The 20800-nt window shown below is 32.5% G+C and overlaps 1 protein-coding gene across 2 annotated transcripts in view; it reads left to right on the top strand.

Annotated features, from left to right (window-relative positions):
• The window catches only part of Eph (Eph receptor tyrosine kinase), a 35560-nt gene extending 18991 nt beyond the window's left edge, over positions 1 to 16569 (top strand). Inside the window, exons 9-15 of one of the 2 annotated variants that reach the window (XM_070112683.1) lie at positions 10287 to 10334; positions 13028 to 13156; positions 13219 to 13314; positions 13369 to 13739; positions 13800 to 13946; positions 14009 to 14338; positions 15574 to 16569. In XM_070112683.1, the coding sequence (XP_069968784.1) occupies positions 10287 to 10334; positions 13028 to 13156; positions 13219 to 13314; positions 13369 to 13739; positions 13800 to 13946; positions 14009 to 14338; positions 15574 to 15678 (1226 nt within the window). In that variant the 3' untranslated portion in view covers positions 15679 to 16569. The remainder of the gene's footprint in view (positions 1 to 10286; positions 10335 to 13027; positions 13157 to 13218; positions 13315 to 13368; positions 13740 to 13799; positions 13947 to 14008; positions 14339 to 15573) is intronic. The other variant, XM_070112684.1, reaches the window with a different exon arrangement.
• Positions 16570 to 20800: the final 4231 nt, after the last annotated feature.

A 20800-nucleotide genomic window follows, 5' to 3' on the forward strand; every position in this document is an offset into this window, starting at 1 on the left:
ATTTAAAATGATGTTATATGGGAAATAGGCATGGTTGTAATTTCGTTTCGAAGTTTCGATTCAATAATTCGCACTATAACATTTAAATATGAGAAGAATGTTATGTACTGAATTTGGTTGAAATCCGTTAAGCAGAACCCAAAATATGGGTTTTCACCTAAAAGTGGGCGGGGCCACGTCCACTGTCTAATTTTGAACGCGGTTCCCATAAAGTCATATCATACCATCCCAGAGATAAAAGTTAATGTCTCTGGCGTGTTTAGTGCTTGATATATCGTGCTTTTAGTAGTTTGTAACAGTACCGTTATATGGAGACTGGACGGCGTTGTCACCCGTGTTGAGGTACTAAGAACATTTGTTCTCTGTGAATTTTGTTATTTTAGGTTTAAGAGATATGCACATTAAACCAATTAGTGGTAAAAATTTAAACTGCAGATGCCCCTCCCTAGTGTGATCCTGTATACCAACAGTATTGTATTTTATTGCGGAGCTTTGTTTTGGCGATTTATTTGCTTTTGATTAATGGCGTTTTATGGGCATGGCAGTGGTCCGATTACGCCCATCTCCAATACCAAACGCCTTACGGTACCAAGAAACATGTGTACCAAGTTTCATAAAGATGAGTAAAAACAAGTCAAGTGGACCCCCCATTTTCCACTTGATCATCGAATTTGAATGTGAGTATTTTTTCATAAAGTATTCATCATGAAAAGTAATCCCCCGCTCAGTTTTTTTAAATTTTAATTTCAACAACAATTTTTATTTAATTGAAAATTTTTACTACTTTTAGTTAAAATATTAATAACTAGAAAACTATTGGTGATTTGGGAGTTATAGTTCAAAACTTTTACTTTGAAAAAATATTTATGAATTTAAATAATTTTTTTTTTTTCAAATTGTTAATTAACTTTTAAGTTAAGAAATGAAAATTTTAATGACTTCTCCCTCAAAAAATTAAAAATTTTTTTTTTACTGATCGCGATTAGATTAAGCACAAAAAAATTTTTATGACGGGCGGTCAGCGCTGCCGGTATAGCGCTGCAGATATAGCGGTTCGGCAACGCAACACTTAGAGTGTGTTGCATATTTCATTTGTATGTTGGGATGATGGTCTCACATTTTGCTTGCAGTGAATTAGCATGAATGTGGTAGAACAATATGCATAATACCTACCCGCTTAATAGTTTCAAAGAAATACTTAAGACGGGAATTCCCTAATCCACCAGAATGTATTGAATACCCGCTATTAATATTTCAAGGCCAAATTTTTAACTGGAATGTCCTATTCTTTAAGTATTAAAAATTCAAAATTTCTTTAAATTGAATATTTTTTAGTATCTTAGTCATTGACTTATCTTTAGAGTTACTTAGTAATTATAAATAAGGAATAATACTTCATTTTTTAATTAAAAATATCGTTATTTTATGATTAATTTTATTTCAACAAATGAAAGATAATAAATTAAATAGTTTTTCATGAATAAAAAAAAGGAGTTAAATAATTCTTAAATTAATTCATATAACTTATACGTATTGCTTTATTTCTTTTTTTATTGTAACTTTATTGGTAACGATTTTAATGTCTTTGGCGAAAACTTTGCACTCGAGTGATGTATTATTAAGAGCTCTGTAATGATGATATTGGCGGGTATTTTTTATGGTTACACATCGGTCATAACGTAATTTAAACATCTTCTCATGGGAGTCATGATCTTCTTGAGAGCAAAAACCAAAGTTAATTTGTTTATAATACTATCACTTCCTGGACACTTAGTACACTTTAAAGTAACACAATGATGCAGACTCTTGGCAAACAGAGCTTTTAATTAAATCATTGGACCTTTCTGAAATAATTGTCCCCTCTTTTTTTAATTCATTTTTAAATCCAGCTAATTGCAATTTGAAATTTTGATGGATTTTACACACACACACATTATGAGTTCCACTTTTGCCAGCAGATATACATTTTCGAGGTCGGAGTTTTTGAAATTTGGATAGTCCAATCTTTTCGTCAGGATAAGCTTCTTTAAATTTTTTGTGTATTTCGTGAACATTATATAATAATAGTCGTTTTAGTTTTTGGATTTTCTTCCCATTTTCAATCACCGAAACATAATCTTTCATACCAGGCATTACGCGGCTGACATCATCGGATAGATAGAAAGCTTCAATACGATCGAGGGTTTCAATGTTTAGAGATTTCCCTCTCTTAATCATAGGTTGCGATGCGAATCCTCGTTCTTGTCGTATTTTTTTTTGCAGTTCTCACCATTCGTTTGGAAACTTTAAACTTTTCCCTTATCATTTTAATCGACCAATCTGTAGGAAGCGTAGTCAAAACCTGAATTTTATCAGCTCTACTAGTTTTACCATTGAAAGCAGATTAAAAGTTATTAAGTAAAAGCTCTTTTGGATCAATTTCTTTATTTACATTGTTAATATTATCCGTAAATTTACTCACAACATTTGTTAAAATGTTTTGACATTCTTTATTACTTGAGACTCTCTTGATTTTGATTGAAGGTTCACCGATTTCCGTTAATAATTTATTAACCTTATCAACTTTTAATTTGTTATCTACCGGTTTGCAATGAAAAGTGGGATCTTTTTCTTCGTCATCTTCGATAACATCATTTGACTTCTCAGGCTTGTTGACTTCAGGACATTTATTCACCGATAATTCACCAAGAATTTCAGGTTTTCGGCCTGAATAAATAGTCCGTTCACATGAATTGCACATATAATTCCCAATAAAATCTTTAAAATCATGAGCGCGGTTTTTGTTATTAAAACTAAGTTTTTAATGACTTTTTTATGATTTTTTTTGTTAAATGGGTGGCAGCATTTCTTAACGAGGCTCATGATTAATTATCAACGAAATTATGAATGGCTCGAGATATTCCTTTGTTGTTCACATAGTTGTAGATACTGGGACATAAAATATTAAGATGCTTTCATATTTATTTCTTTTAGCCGCAAAGGATTTAGTTCGAATATCATTTTATTTAAAACAAGTATTGTAATGTTAATTGGATGTTTTATAATGAATAGAAAAAAAAATGGGGTCAAAAAATTATGGATTTTTAATACTTAAAGAATAGGACATTGCAGTTAAAAATTTGGCCTTGAAATATTAATAGCGGGTATTCAATACATTCTGGTGGATTAGGGAATTCCCGTCTTAAGTATTTCTTTGAAACTATTAAGCGGGTAGGTATTATGGATATTGTTCTACCACATTCGTGCTAATTCACTGCAAGCAAAATGTGAGACCATCATCCCAACATACAAATGAAATATGCAACACACTCTAAGTGTTGCGTTGCCGAACCGCTATATCTGCAGCGCTATACCGGCAGCGCTGACCGCCCGTCATAAAAATTTTTTTTTGCTTAATCTAATCGCGATCAGTAAAATTTTTTTGCGGATTTCTTTACTTTAATGTTTATTGCAAAATACTAAAAAAAAAAATTTTAATTTTTTGAGGGAGAAGTCATTAAAATTTTCATTTCTTAACTTAAAAGTTAATTAACAATTTGAAAAAAAAAAAATTATTTAAATTCATACATATTTTTTCAAAGTAAAAGTTTTGAACTATCTATAACTCCTGAAAATTTCATTAAAAAATCACCAATAGTTTTCTAGTTATTAATTTTTTAACTAAAAGTAGTAAAAATTTTCAATTAAAAAAAAATTGTTGTTAAAATTAAAATTTTAAAAAACTGAGCGGGGGATTGCTTGCTCATGATGACTACTTTATGAAAAAATACTCACATTCAAATTCGATGATCAAGTGGAAAATGGCGGGTCCACTTGACGTGTTTTTACTCAGATATCTCAATTTTTACTCAAGTTACAACTTGCAGAGATGGACGGACGGACGGACAGACACTCACCCGGAGTTCAACTCGTCTCTTCATCCTGATCATTTATGTATATATAAACTTATGTCTAACTCGATTAGTTTTAACCGTATATGACACCTTGTGAATACCCTAAATGTTGGTTCGATTCGCTGGAGAATATGTTTAGTCAGTACGTCTTTAGCAAATACAAACAAACTGGATGGTTTGCCCATGCCACATAAAATTGTCCATTATGAAAGCATGATGTACCCAAATCTAAACCACAAATAAACAACGTTTGGCCTTGTGAGTTATTCGTGGCCATTGCGAATTCCAATATAATTGGAAATAGAGATAATTTAAATTCAATTGGCATTTTATATTTTGGCTATAATAATTTTTTCATTAACTTTTTAATGACTAACCTTGTACGAAATGGGTTCAAATTATGAAGTAAAATAACCGGAAATTCAACCCATGCCCAGCCTATCCAATGAGTTCAAAAAGTCAATTGCCTAATTCACAACTTTCTTGGCGCCGATAGATTGGCAACAACTGTATCATTGAATTTAATCTATTGCCGTCCACATTTTTGATGCCATAACGCTCTTTCTGCCAGCCATTCAAGATTTTTATACTCTCGCAACCTGTTGCTACAGAGTATAAATAGTTTTGTCCACCTAACGGTTGTTTGTATCATCTAAAACTAATCGAGTTAGATATAGGGTTATGTATATATAAATGATCAGGATGAAGATTCGAGTTGAAATCCTTGTGACTGTCTGTCCGTCCGTCCGTCTGTCCGTCCGTGCAAGCTGTAACTTGAGTAAAAATTGAGATATCTTTATGAAACTTGGTAGACATCTTGGTACCGTGAGACGGTTGGTATTTCAGATGGGCGTAATTGATCACTGCCACGCCCACAAATCGCCATTAATCCTAAACAAATAAATTGCCATAACTAAGCTCCGCAATAAGATACAAGACTGTTATTTGGTATACAGGATTACATTAGGGAGGGGCATCTGCAGTTAAAATTTTTTTAAAGTGGGCGTGGTCCCGCCTTTAATAGGTTTAATGTGCATATCTCCTAAACCGCTAATGCTATAATAACAAAATCCACTGGAAGCAAATGTTTTTAGAACCTCTACCTACAGTGTGAAAATAGTTGAAATCGGGTGGCAACTCCGCCCACTCCCCACATAACGGTACTGTTAAAAACTACTAAAAGCGCGATAAATCAAGCACTAAACACGCCAGAGACATTAAATTTTATCTCTGGGATGGTATGAGATGACTTTATAGGAACCGCGTTCAAAATTATACAGTGGGTGTGGCACAGCCCACTTTTAGGTGAAAACCCATATCTTGGGATCTGTTTAACCGATTTCAACCAAATTCGGTGCATAACGTTCTTTTCATATTTCTATGTTATATTGCGAAAATGGGCTAAATCGGACTACAACCAGGCCTATTTCCCATATAACACCATTTTCAATTCCATCTGATTCTTTCACTTTCCACTATGCATATCAAGCAACAATGATTATATCGGGGTAAAACTTTGCGTGAAAAATACGTTTGATGTATGCCAACTTGTGACCAAAAATTGTCTAAATCGAACCAAAACTGTTCAAGCCCCTAAGTACTAAATATGTGGACCCCAGTGCCTATAGTTGACCTTCTACCGAAAATATCAGCCAATCCACAAAGAAATCTCAAACGAGTATACCATTTGACTTTGCGAGAGAATAAAATGTTCGGTTACATCCGAACTTAGCCCTTCCTTACTTGTTATATTTTGTGTGTACACTCGGAAATATATTGTCGATGAGTGTATTTTGTGAGTTGATGATTGTGCAGAAATCAGTCGGTAATTTTATGTATTCAGTATTTTCAGGCAACTTTTCCATTGCCAATATCTAACAGTTGTTTTGACAAAGTTCCGACTGATGGAACTGAAGCATATGAACGCGCATAGTCACTGTCAGTTGTGCAACATTACGCCACATTCGCGTTGAATTTAAGCCAGCGTTGATATCATCAGCTTACGTTGAAAATGTTTGAAATCACATGAATGGTGCCTCAGAGTACCGCCAAATAGTTGGTTGTGTTTTTTTATGTCTTTCAATATCCTATGCAATACCCAAGCGAATATTTGTGTGCCATTGTGTCATTTTTGATGTAAATATAACATATATAATATAAATGATAATTTTGTACTGTTTCAGCACTGTGGTCATGGACGATTGTTTTTTTTTTATGTTGCACACTGTATTTGAGTTTTTTGAAAGTGTAATGGCAGCATATATGCTGAATGAGCTGTTCTGCCTCCAGTGCAAGACATTGGATACTGATGTGCATTAACATACAACAACTGTCGCAAATAAAAGCATTCGTCTGCCTTGGATTGACTGTATATACACGACCCAATTATAATAGCATATATGTGGGAAAAAAACTGTATAGAGGATGAGAAAAAGGAAGCCTTCGTTTTCATTCCTACTCTGTAATATTTGCTGGTTCAGAAGTGACAACGGGAGACACCTAGCGGCGATAACTGATTGATTGATATTCTACAATTATTATATTCAATTGCTGTCTTGTGGATGGAACGGAATATTATAAAAATTGCGATTAAAAACCAGGGGTTGATCGTATAAGGTTGAACATTTAAAATGTCATGTATTTTTCAATGCTGAATCGTGTTGAAAAAAAAATGTTTCCAAAAAATAGAAAATAATAATAATATTTGGTGTGGACCACCCTTAACATTAAGAGGTATAAAAAATAGATGTTGGCCGATTCGAGGACCTACCAGATAAGCACACCAAATTTCATCAAAGTCAGTCCAGCCGTTTCGAGAAGTTTGGCAACAAACACCGTGACACGAGAATTTTATATATTACATTCTTGCCATCATAAGTACATTATTTGCCATAATCTCTGAATTTATTGAATATTTAGTATAAACAAGAAAAAACGTTAAATTCGGTTGCACCGAAACTATAATACCCTTCACAAATGCAAAGGTTTCTTACAAGAACTTAATTCGGATCTAATTTCGTGGAAATACCTCGTCAAATATAAAAGTTATTCATGCGAACATTTTATTCCGATCGTTCAGTTAATGTGGAAGCTATTTGCTATAGTCATCCGGAGAATACATTGTTGCCTTAAACACTAGCTCGTGCCTTATTTCGTAAAGATACCTCGTCAAATAAAAAAGCTTTCCATGCAAGCACTTTATTCCAATCGTTCAGTTAATATGGCAGTTATAGGCTATAGTGGTCCGATATCGGCCGTTCCGACAAATGAGCAGCTTCTTAGTGAGGAAAGGACAGGTGCAAAATTTCAGATCGATAACTTAAAAACTGAGGGACTGAGGTATATATACAATTAGACAGACGAACATAGCTAAATCAACTCAGCTCATCATGCTGATCTTTTATGTATATATTTTTTTTAGGGTATCCGACGTTTCCGTTACAATTTTGTGGCAAACTTATATACCCTGTTCAGGGTATAATTAATAAAACAACTAACAAAAAGCATCAACTTTATTTGTGATTCGCGATTTTCTCTGTCACTGCGCATCGACTGCCGGCTTGATGCGTTTCGAAACATGATGCAATATCAAAAATATTTCGTTGCATTACAGAACATTATACTTTGTTTTATACATTGCAATTGACATTTTCGAAGTCACCCGTTGTTAGTATACAAAAGTGATTAAACTTTTCGCTTTTTAAACTATATTTATTAGTACCCAGCGCAAGTACTTCTTTTCCAAAAAAATCAGAAGTATTATAAGCTGAGGTCAGTAAGCATACCTAGTAATAATTACGTATATTAGTCATGGCTAATAGATTGACTATACATCAGTTTTCTTACTTAAAAAGGGGATATACATTTTCGATATAGAAAGAAATAATTAAAATTGTTTATTTTTAATTCAATATGAAAAATAACTAAACAAATCAACCATTGTAAGTTTGCAGGAGAAAAAAATAAAAACTACTCATATTGATACAAAATATGAACTTTGGTTATAAATAAGATACATCTGGTAGCTTAAAATTTTTTACACATAAACTAGGTAGAAAGTCTCCGCTCACTGGGTACAAAATATTTTAAACTAAAAAAAAAGTTTGACCAAATAAAAGATTCAAATTTTGTTGTTTTGTGTTATTAAACCATATCTTTTCGTTTAAAAAAATTTACTCTTCAAATAATTCAATAAACAAAAGCCACAGAGTTCATTGTCATTTTAAAAACAATTAACCTAAACGGAAAAAGTCTCCGATCATCAAACAGAACACGATAATATCAAGTAATTATAAAAAGTCCAATAGCTGGTGGGGTAGCCTCGAAATTTTAGAAAATTTTGTAGACGTTTAGGCATGGAATGTACTAATTTCCCCGTATCTTCAGCCGACGGCGCACCAAACGCTTCAAAACTCCAAGGTAGAATACCGCATTAACGTTTTGGCCGGGTGGAACAAATTCTTTGTGGACAATACCCTTGGAATCATAAAAACAAATCAGCATTGTCTTCACTTTTGACTTCTCCAGGCGCGATTTTTTGGGTTTGGGCTCATTTCTCATTTATGTCCTCACGACCACTTTGAAAACGTTGAAACCACTCGTGCACTCTGCTACGGGATAGGCAATCATCGCCATAAACTTGTTTCATCAATTGAAACGTTTCGGTAAAAGTTTTACCAATTTTAAAACAAAATTTAATGTTGGCTCTTTGTTCGAAGCTCATTCTCGCACGGATGACAAAAACATACTGACACTTAAAACGCAATAACTTCACTTCCAATAGATGAAATGTCATGAAATTTTTACCCAAAGTCGATAAAGGGTAACAGATTTTAACGCACTAGTCGACATATAGATGGCGCCATTAGAGTTTACTTTGCTTGTTTTATTGAAACACATTCCATAAATTGGTGAGCGGAGACTTTTTCTACCCAGTGTAGGTAATAACAGGTAATGAATCGTAATCAATAAAAATCGTAATTGCGGTTATTTTGATATGTCGTTTTTAGCTTGCGTGACGGTATATATGTGCATATGGTATGTGGTCCAGTTCAAAGGGATGTAACCTTTGAAGTTGAAGTAAGCGTCTATATGTAAAAATATACATATGTTGAGTTAGTTGGTTTGACAGGGCATTTAAACAGATGGTTGGAGTCATACCATTACATGCAAGGTATTACTTTAGTATGTCGGAATCCTATTCATTTTATCAGAAGTATTATTCTTTGTATCTTTCTTCTGAGCTTTTTTCCATAGAAGATTATCCCCAGCTATTGAACTAGGCCGGAGTGGAGATAACTCGACCTCTTCTCCTGCTCTATGTGCCTTAAAAGGAAGCGTACTGACCTCACTGTGTAAGTGTTAGATGGGGGACATCAAGAGGCCTCCTGTCTAGCTTCTGCGTAGTTTATTCCTGACCGGCTGATTGTCTTTTAACGTTTCCTTGTCTTTTTTCTAAGTGCTGCATGCTAACGATTTAAGGATTTTGTTTGATTTTGCTCTGTATTTTGAAAATAATCGCGGTGGTATGCGGAGTGAAAGAGTACAGCCGTCAAGTGTAACAAATAAAATTTGAGGGTCGTTAAAGTCCGAATTTTAATACCATCGACTACAATGTTAAGATCCAGTATGTATTATTTCGTCCAGTTCGTGAATATGGCCGCTGCGAATTTAAAGTGTTAGACGCCGTAGAGAAAAGAAGCGAGCAAAGCGGTTGATATAGTTTACTTTTGAACACATGCCATATATTCCACTGCCCGATGTCAATATCGTACTATCATGATCGTATAAATTGATGGAAATTTTCGCAGGTGATTATTATCAAATTGATTACAGCAATTGCGGTGAGATGAACTTTGCCGAAAAACTAGAACAGAATGCCGATTCGTTTCTAATTTGATGATATTGAGGTAGGGGTGCCCTCCATAGCATGCTCATCGCTATCGGGTCCCCGAACAAGGCTGTGCTATATTCGGCACATTTTATAAGTGAATTTCGATAAAATGCGATCATTTAATAAATGTTTCTCATATATTTTTATATAAGGCCGCGTTCACATCTCAGACCTATTTTGTGCAAAATATTTACTTAACTTCCCTAATCCTAGCGATATACAAGACGTACAAATAAATAAAAATTGTTGTAGTAGTTCGGAGATTATAGTGCCATCTTTTAAAAAACAAAACTATCACTTTTCAAACTGACGCAACTCATATAGCTGATATATATTAAGTTTTTTTACATCGCTATTTTGCCTGAAAAGATTTCTTCAAATATTAATCATATGTACTCAATGCGTATAAAAATTACATAATTATACTGTATATATTGTTGAATTAGATTTAATTTAATGGATTTTTTATTTATCAATAGCTTTCTCTGTCTAAATTTTAGTTCATGCCATGGATACTACGCCAATCGTTAAAACCATTCAATCAAATGGTAATTTTTTATTTTTTATTTATTATATATGGAAATGGGAATAGTATACTGAATTGGGTAAATAAAACATGATTGGCCATGTCATAAATATTATTTATAAAGATTAGGTTTTTCTATATTATTTTAATTGGTTATATTTAAACTGTTTAAGTAGACCAAATAGTTTCAATTGCGCTTCTGAACCATTCAACTTTTTTAATATCTTGAATTTGTTTGAAAAATTATGTGTCATACTAACTACTTCCTTTAGCTATAACAATACTATATATATATATATAGTTATTTTGAATAGAACAACATACTTATAGTACTAATACATTAATAATACAATATTAAAATATGTTAATAACTTCATATTTAATCGCTCTATGGCTGTCAAATATATCCGAAATATTTGGAAAAAATTATACCAAACTTTCGAAAGAAAAAAAATTAAAAAAAAAGCATATGCTATCCCAACAATGAAAATATCTTGTTATCTCGAGCTGGATATACAAGTAGTACTCCTCAGAGAGTTTGTGACTTCCGCAATTACGATAGTTCTAAGGAATGACTTGTAAAATTAAAAGTTAAACATTCCAGCTACATAAACATATTTAGAACTAAAGAAAGAGTACGCAGAATCGTATTTATTTTGCAATCGGGATAAGATAAAGTTTTCTTTTAAATCTACAACATATAAGTTCAATAAAAAGTGGTGGGTCTCTCTCTGTGTCAGTAATGGGCTCGCAAGGATTTGATAATGATATTATTGCGTATACTAAGTTATAACGAAGAACTTCATTCATCATTGTCTTTATCTTTTTAATAAAGTAAAACTCAATGAAAGCTGTGCTAGCCAATAAATATATGCATATGTAAAATAAAAAGGTTTCGCTCAATTTGAACTTTTCATAAACTATTTCCTCAACGACAATACCATTTTACAGTACAAAATCTCTTTTCCAAATAAAAACATATTTTATTTTTTGTATATTGATCATTATCAAAAATTAAACCAGTGGTAAACCGAGTGGACAGTTTTTTGTTATAAACTTGGGATAAGTACTAAATATTAATAAGATAAGATAATATTTTATATTCACCTCCAGTGTCGGACGAAACTAAAGCACGAAGTTCACCTTGTACACATTTAGTTAAAAACAAAATGTAAAAGTTTTGCCAAACTTTTAATTTGTTTATGAATATAATAGAATTATATGTTTGAAACAAAAATTTATCAAGCTGAACCTCTTTTTATAACAAATAAGATTTTGACCTATTTATTGACCTTAATTTCAACAAGTCCCGTTAAAATTCCTTCTGTAGTTAGAAACCGTTAATTGAAGAGCGTGTTGAAGTAATTTTAATACAACTAGATTAGTAATTTGTGATGGTGTTGCTTTGTAATAAAAAAAAACATTTGTGAAATGGCGCGTAAAAAGTATTCAGCATTATTTAGGGAAAAAATTATTAGCTATTTTGAAAACGGTATATCAGTAAATAATATTTCGAAAAAATTCACAATTAATCACACCATTGTCGCAAGAATTATAATTCGTTTTCGTTCTTCGGGCTCCCTTGCCACAATTCATGGAGGTGCAGGTCCATCCAGCGACGATCTGTATATATCTGAAAATAACTTTATAACATGCAGAAGTGCCAAAAAGCCATACATTTCGCACAAAAATCGAAAAGCGCGGCTTGAACTTGCAAAAGCTCACGCTAACTGGAGTAGTTTTTGATGAATCCCATTACACTATTAAAGGAACTGATGAATTGAAACTGGTACGAAGACCAAAAGGTCAACGTTTGAATCCGCGTTATTCACAAGGTATTGTAATCTCAAATCCATAGAGAATCTATGGGAAATTGTAGATCGCAGAATTCAGCGGGAAAATTGTCGAACGGGCAATGGATATGCCACCAAATATTTTTATTTTTTAACTATATGTAATGTGCTTTAGATTTGTCGCATGTATTTTATGTATATTGTTAATCCTTAAGTCATATTTAAGTGTAAAAATAATTAATATGTTACCTTTTTTAATACATCAATAAAAATGTATAGTTTTGTGAAATAAAATAGAAAATATTAATTATATAACAGTAAATAAACTATATGCAGCTAAATGGTAATATGGTAAATTTCGTGCTTTAGTTTTGTCCGACACTGTATCTATGTCGCACCCTTTGAAGCAGAAAAAAATTAGCTGAAAGTATTTTGTTTTTTCTTTTGCTAACTTCAGACATTTAAATTAATTCTATACTAACTAACTAACATATTACATATATTGTTATTTACCATGCTCAATTGAAAATAACAACGCTTACTATTTGTGGTTATAAAATAACCAAATTTTTGCTACCAATTCACAGGTTTTAAGGTGATATATCTTAGAATTTTAACTAATAACTAAAATTATTCGAAATTACAAATGCAAGAAAATCATACTTAATTTTAGCTTTAAATGCACATAACTGTATATTACCAGATTGCTTATGGTGCTTTCGATTAGTAACGCGTTTTTAAGTAGGGCATTAAAATTGAAGTTCTCTACATAATAATGGTATCGTCACAAAACAGCGTATTCTAGATGCTGTTTATTTCTAGAAAAAGTATTTGCATATAGAAAACACAAGGGCCTTCTTGGATTACATTATTTTTAATTCATTCAAAGGTTATATTAAATTAAATAATTAAACTTTTGCAGTGACTACGCCTTTATTTGGAAATAGCCGGAGTTATGTCGACCCTCATACATATGAAGATCCTAACCAAGCCATCCGCGAATTTGCACGTGAAATCGATGCAAATTATATAACAATTGAAGCTATAATAGGTATAACGTATATAAAAAAATGTACAAATTTCGATATTTTCATAACATAAATTATATATTAGGTGGAGGCGAGTTTGGGGATGTGTGTCGTGGACGTTTAAAAATCCCCCCTAATTTTGTTCAAGATATAGATGTTGCAATAAAAACTCTAAAACCAGGTAATTTAGCTTTGTGTAAAAATTTACGTTGGTGATAAATAACTCTCCACTTAGGTTCGTCCGAAAAAGCGCGCTGTGACTTTTTAACAGAGGCATCGATAATGGGTCAATTTGATCACCCTAACGTTATATATCTTCAAGGAGTGGTAACTCGTTCTAACCCCGTTATGATTATTACTGAGTATATGGAAAATGGCAGCCTTGATACATTTTTACGAGTCAATGATGGGAAATTTCAAACATTGCAGTTAATTGTCATGTTACGTGGTATAGCCAGTGGTATGTCTTATCTTAGTGACATGAATTACGTCCATCGTGACTTAGCAGCTCGAAATGTGCTTGTGAATGCTCAACTTATATGTAAAATAGCAGATTTTGGATTATCTCGTGAGATAGAAAATGCTAGTGATGCGTATACAACTCGGGTATGTTCGTTAAAATCTAAAAATAAACTAGAAAACAAAGACTGATTTACAATTCCGTAGGGTGGTAAAATACCAGTTCGCTGGACAGCCCCGGAAGCTATAGCTTTTCGTAAGTTTACATCGGCATCAGATGTATGGTCATATGGTGTGGTTTTATGGGAAGTAATGTCGTATGGTGAACGACCTTATTGGAACTGGTCAAACCAGGTGATTTATATTCTATAATAATAATAAGGATATTCGAGTTATTGCATTTCTATCGCTTTCAGGATGTCATAAAGAGTATAGAAAAGGGTTATAGACTTCCGGCTCCTATGGATTGCCCTGAGGCATTGTATCAGTTAATGCTTGATTGCTGGCAGAAGCAACGTACTCACCGACCTACGTTTTCAAGTATAGTATCAACATTAGATAATTTAGCCCGACAACCGCAAGCACTGCTAACAACGAGAAATTCGCCCGAAAACGATGGATCACATATTTTAGAGGGACAACGTGGTCACAACATTTTTATAAGTACAGACTTATGGTTGGAAAACATTAAAATGTCCCGCTATTCACAGCATTTTAAAGAGGCTAATTTGGTGACTGCCCAACAGGTATATTTATATCTTAAAACTTGCATTATATTTACTGTTTTTGCAATCAGTTGATACAATGTGTGATGTAAGGGTACATAAATGTGATTTACACATTTCATATATGAGTGGCAACTTCACAACTTTTGATTGAGATTGTGATTAGTTTCAGAAGTACTAGAGTTGTCAATACACAAATTAGATAAAATAACTTTCTTGAAAATATTTACTTGTTAGACTTAACAGCCATGATTAGATCAGTATCGTAGTTCTGCAACATAGTGTATTGATTAACATGTGGCTGGTTTATGAAACTAAGTGAAAATGTGTGATAGCGTAAAAATGAAATGTAATACACAGCTTTGATAATCTCAGGGTCAAATATATGATTTCTTAAATAAGATTTTTAATGGCGTTAGAAGCACATCTTTAAGACATAGATGTGGTTACTTACTGAATGCTGACGAAATAGGATCGTACGTTCTCCCCATTCCGTAAAACATATATAATGATTTACGTTTTCTAATTGTTATTGATATGGGTTAGTAAGGCGGTTGTTCGTCCACCTTCCCCTCTTTAACCTTAGTGATAGATTTTATTACATGACTTTGTACCGCTTATGTTGGTGTGAGCGTAGGCTATTTCAATATAATTTATCGTGAATTTTGCGATTCGAATTATGTGAATCGTAGTAATTAATGGTTACAGTGATTTATGTCTGATTTGATTTAATAATATTGTGGAATCCGACGCATAAGTTAGGGTGCGTTGGAGATGGCAATCACGACAGCAGTGTTGCAAATTTGTCAAAGTATCACTTTCTGCGTGAATTTTTGGCAACACCTGCAACAGCATCACGTTCTGCTGTCATTTTTTGTGCGCAATTTATGCAAATAATCGGCAACACTAAATTTTTGCCTGCACATCAGCAGAGTATCAGCAAATATGCAACACAGTAGCTGTACTGCTGCAATTATTACGTAGCTCGAACGCACCCTTAATGAGGTGCCAAAGAAGATTGTAATCGTTTCAATATTTCGTATAAAACGTTATGCTGAACTCACCAAATATTTTTATTAGTAAGGTTTTCCGAAATCGGTAATTATTTCCACGCCTTTAGTGCTTGCAATCTAATACTCCTTGTTCCTTCCCCTTAATTAGTTTATGTTACCAAGTTTCCTAGAGGATATATATACTTTATCTGCAAATTTAAAATAATTATCAACTTTTATGAGATACTTTTCTTTTTATTATAGATTTCCCGGTTAACCGCTCAACAATTATCTGACATGGGTATAACCTTAGTGGGGCATCAAAAAAAGATTTTACATCAGGCCAGACAGTTGGATACTATAATTTAGGATTAAAGAGTATTTGTAGACTCATTCAGTGTATATACAGCATTATTATTATTAATAATTCGTTCAAAATAATAAGTATTATAATATCTGAGCATGCGCCCGTAAGCATAAGATATTCGTACCAACCACCATATCATTTTATTTCTTATTTTTTCATATCACGCGTAGATATGTATAATCTACTACATCAATATATATATTAGAAATATTTGTACACAAAGCTTAGTTTCTAAAGAATTTGGACTTTCACTGCTATTATTTCTCATCGACTGTAGTATATAAAAGTACATACTTTTTATTTTTTTATATAAATTTGCATACATAAAGAGTAACCTATGAAACTATGTAATAATGTGTAAATAATCGATTAATACAGTTGAGATATTGGCAATATTTAAACGAATTATTTAAAATCTAAAGGTTTGTTGTTTAGGAGGCAATGCTAATTAGCTAATTAGTTTTTATGTTATTACGACTACTTCTCTTATTGGTTTCGTTCTTAATCTATACGAAGTTTTTTTTTGTAAAGAATGTATGAAATACGACTAGTTTTTTGTGGTTAAAAATTAAATAAGTTTATTTCCTAAGAAGAGGCCAATATGAGTATTATCAAAATAAGCTTTACAAAATAGCTTTGATCAGCTTAACATTCCGATTAACATACAGATCAACAAATTATTATAGTTCTGCATGCTATTCTAGATTTCTGTATTAAGGTGTATTTGTTGTAAAATTTTTGAGCGATTTTGTATAAAATTTACAATGATATTCGAACTCAGTACGATGAATTAAACACAACTAAAATACTACTAAGTCTTATTAATATTAAGACAATACACACAAAGATTAAATATGATTGTGAATAAAAATTTTACTTGGCATCTTAGATAACATGCAAACAGATTTAATGTATAAAAGCTGATCTGCATTGTTGTATTTGGTCCTGTAACGCCATAAAAAGCTTGAAACCGCTGACAGGGTAATCAAAATACGCATGCTTCAACCATTTCTTTCTTCGCTATCGGCATTTATTTAGATGATAAACAGATCAAGAATCCTCTTACGGTTTTTAACCCAACTGCATATTGGTTGAAGTTTTGAAATTTGGTATTATGGTGTTCAACTAAACCCGTCACAAAAGAATGTCGGTTGAAGGGTTGTTAAACTTAATTTTTTTGGTATTACGGTTTTCAACTATGTGCCAGTGCAGTTGACTAGAGTATCAAAAAATGTCAACTGAGCAAGTTATAGTTGAACATTAATAAATTTATTTAGGAAAAATATTAATAAAAAATGGGTAAAAAGAACTATTTTAGTTATAATTTCAATCTATTTTAATCAGTTATTATGTAAAAATTCATAGAAAGGTGAAAAAATTGTTGAGCTCGTGGAGTAAAATGTCGAAACTGGAGGAGACAAACTACAATTTGGAGACATTAAAATAATATTAAGGGGCCGCGAGAAGTATTTCAAACATAAAGATTTTATACAATTTATTACTCCTAGGAATATATTTTTTGAGTAAAATTAAATTTTTGATGTGTTTTGCTCTTCTTCAACTATTGGTGTTTTATCCACAGCGCACAAATATGTTGCTTGTAATATTTGAAAGCAGGTTTTCTAACAACCATAGATATCTTAGGTTGCTTCAGCCCAAAGTAAAAAAACATTTTAACACTAGAACTATTTCAAAAAGGTCTCTCGCTCAGAAAATTAGAAGCGTAAGAACAAAATAATCTATAATATTATTTAATAAAAATCATGACATTATTGTAAAATATTAAATAGGAATAAAGAAAAAATGGTATAAATAAATGATGCAACCGGTTCGTAGTTCTAGTGTTAAATGTATTCTTGATAACTACCGTCAGCAAGGAAATTGAAAGTTTGTGGTAAGGTACCTTCATATTATTTAGTAAAAAACAAAATGATTCTTCATTTAAACACAAATGCCTTATAAATTGCATAAATATTAAATAAATTGTTTGTTTTTTTACTAAATAAAATGAAGGTACGTTACCACAAACTCTCAATTTCCTTGCTGACGGTAGTTATCAAGAATAACTAAATAAATAATATTTATGCAATTCAAAAGGCATTTGCGCTTAATTGAAGAATCATTTTGTTTTTTACTAAATAAAATGAAGCTCCGTTACCACAAACTCTTCAATTTCCTTGCTGACGGTAGTTATCCGGAATAACCATTTAATTGTCAATAAAACTTTGGCTTTGAATGGCTTTGAGCGCCAACATTTCGTCATCGTAATACAGTCAAACCTGGTTAAGAGAGAGTTCAAGGAACGACAACACGTTGATTTTTCGTTTAGACATTATAAGTTGTTGTAAGAGCTGTACTTATGCACTTACAGAGTTTTCTCGCTTACCCAGTTCTCTCTTACTCAAGTTTGACTGTATAAATGTCCATTTTAATAATTATTCACCTTTTCGTGAGCAATAACTAAATTTGTATACCCTGAACAGGGTACATTAAGTTTGCCACGAAGTTTGTAACACCCAGAAGGAAACGTCGGAGACCCTATAAAATATATACATAAATGATCAGCATGATGAGCTGAGTTGATTTAGCCATGTCCGTCTGTCTGTCTCTACAAACTAGTTCCTCAGTTTTTATGCTATCGATCTAAAATTTTGCACTTGTCCTTTTCTCACAAAGAAGCTGCTCATTTGTCGGAACGGCCGATATCGGACTACTATAGCATATAGCTGCCATACAAACTGAACAATCGGAAACAAGAGTTTGTATAGAAAACTCTTTCATTTGACCAGGTATCTTCACGAAATTTGGCACGGATTATTATTAAAGGCAACAATGTAATCTCCGAAGAAATTATTCAGATCGGATGACTATAGCATATAGCTGCCATACAAACTGAACAATCGGAATGAAGTGCTTGTATGGAAAACTCTTTCATTTGACGAGGTAACTTCACGAAACTTGGCATGGATTATTATATTAGGCAATAATCTAATCGCCAAAGAAATTGTATAGATCGGATGACTATAGCATATAGCTGCCATATTAACTGAACGATCGGAGTAAAGTGCTTGCATGGAAGATTTGTTTATTTGACGAGGTATCTTCACGAAGTTAGGCACGAGTTATCGCTTAAGGCAACAAATTATTCTCCGCATAAATTGGTCAGATCAGATCACTATATCATATAGCTACCATACAAATTGAACGTTCGAAATCAAGTTCTTGTAAGGGGCCTTTGTATTTGTGAAGGGTATTATAGCTTCGTTGCAACCGAAGTTAACGTTTTCTCTTGTTTTGATTTTTCGTTTAAAAATTTTAAACTTTATTTATATGTCAAATCTTCATTTTTTAGGTTAGCCACACTAATCAAACTTCGACTGAAAATAGTTAAGAATCGTAATACCAAAAAAGAGTTGGGTTGATTTGAAGATGAATTGCTTCAGTTTTAATTAAACCGAGTGGTGTTGAAAATCGTGATAGGGGTTTTAATTTCTAAAAGCTGGTCTCTCTATTCCCGTTGCTCTGTAATGCATAATGCAATATGATGCTGGTTCAAAGATTTCACGTATTTCAGTTGTTGCCCACGTTAGGACCATTTAGGAAGTGTTGTGGTCGCAGCTGCGAAAAGCAATCCACAAACAATTTTGAGGAAAGCTACCGGGTTGGCAGTTGTTCACCGACTAAAAATCCGGATCCTTTCCGGTTATGTATTTAACAGACAGTTTAAGTACTACTTTGTATATATACATATATATTCAGGGGTGTTGTAGAATCTGAGAGTTGTCGGAATCAGAATTGAAACCGATAAAAAAATGTACTAGGTGTCATGAATTCAGATATTATAGGTTTGACGTTCGAAATAGAAATTGTATCGGTTTTGGGTGTCACGGAAACCAATTTTGTCGATTTTGTTCTCGGAAACGGACCATGAGGACCATTTTTGCTGACAGATTTGAAATGTAAGTGAAGAAAATAATTTTTATTATTATTACGATTAAGTTTATTGTTATTTCTATAGGGGAAAACATAAGAATAAAACCAAAAATGTCAATAATCGAGTTTATGGAAAAAATCAAGATATTTTAAGAGAATTTACAAAACGTAATTTAACACCCAAATGCGTCTTTATTCAGTCGATAATGTAAGCATGTCTACAAAAATACAAGTAAATGCAAGCCAAATTTCACATGCAACTCCCCTGGTGCATCAAGTGGATTACTGTGATCTTTTAATATATTCCTTTTATTTTTTCTTCAAATAAAATAAAAGCTAAAATAGCGGAACTCATTGTAAACTTTAGTAGACTTCATTCAGCATTTCAAATTTATAAAACGCTTCCTAATTTATTTATTTGCAAATTTTGTCACATTAGTAAACAGTTGATTCGAATATTGGTTTTGCATATGTTCGAAAAGACGCAAATTCAGTCAGATTCTGTGACACCATTTAAAATCAGAATTGGTTTGCAATTCTGACTACACAAATCTGTCTTGGATTTCACAGCCCTGATTGACTCAATGTTTTTAATTCAAATCCAAGATAAAAGAGTTAGTAGATGTTTTTCTGAGTACTCAATAGTATTATTTTGATCATATTTAAGTTCTCTTATATGTATAATTTTTAGCCACAAGTTTCAAGTCGTTTCCGAATGCTATGTTCATGCATGTGGTAATATAGCCGTATGTATATACTATACATCTTGTTTTTGTTTTTTTGTCTTTGAATCCATTATTAAAAGTGTGCAATTAAAATGTGATATAATTCATATTATTTTGTGGATGGAATAAATTTTGTTTTTTAAATATATGTATTGGCTGTTCATCTGAATACTTCGTAACTACATCGGCATGGGCAGCTACGAAGTCGGATAAGTAAACTGGCTTTGTATAATAATTCTTATTACATATTTCTTGACAAAGCTTGGCATAACAAATTTATCAGCGGTGTTGTAGAATCAGATAGTTGTCGGAATCAGAATTGAAACCGACAGAAATTGTATCGGTTTTGGGTGTCCGGGAAACCAATGTTGTCAGTTTTGTTATCAGAAACAAAGCAAGAAGATAGTCGCTGACAGATTTGAAATGCAAGTTAAGAAATTAATTTATTTTATTGTTACGAATTAAC

The sequence above is a fragment of the Bactrocera oleae genome, chromosome X (genome assembly GCF_042242935.1).
Source record: "Bactrocera oleae isolate idBacOlea1 chromosome X, idBacOlea1, whole genome shotgun sequence".
NCBI lineage: Eukaryota > Metazoa > Arthropoda > Insecta > Diptera > Tephritidae > Bactrocera > Bactrocera oleae.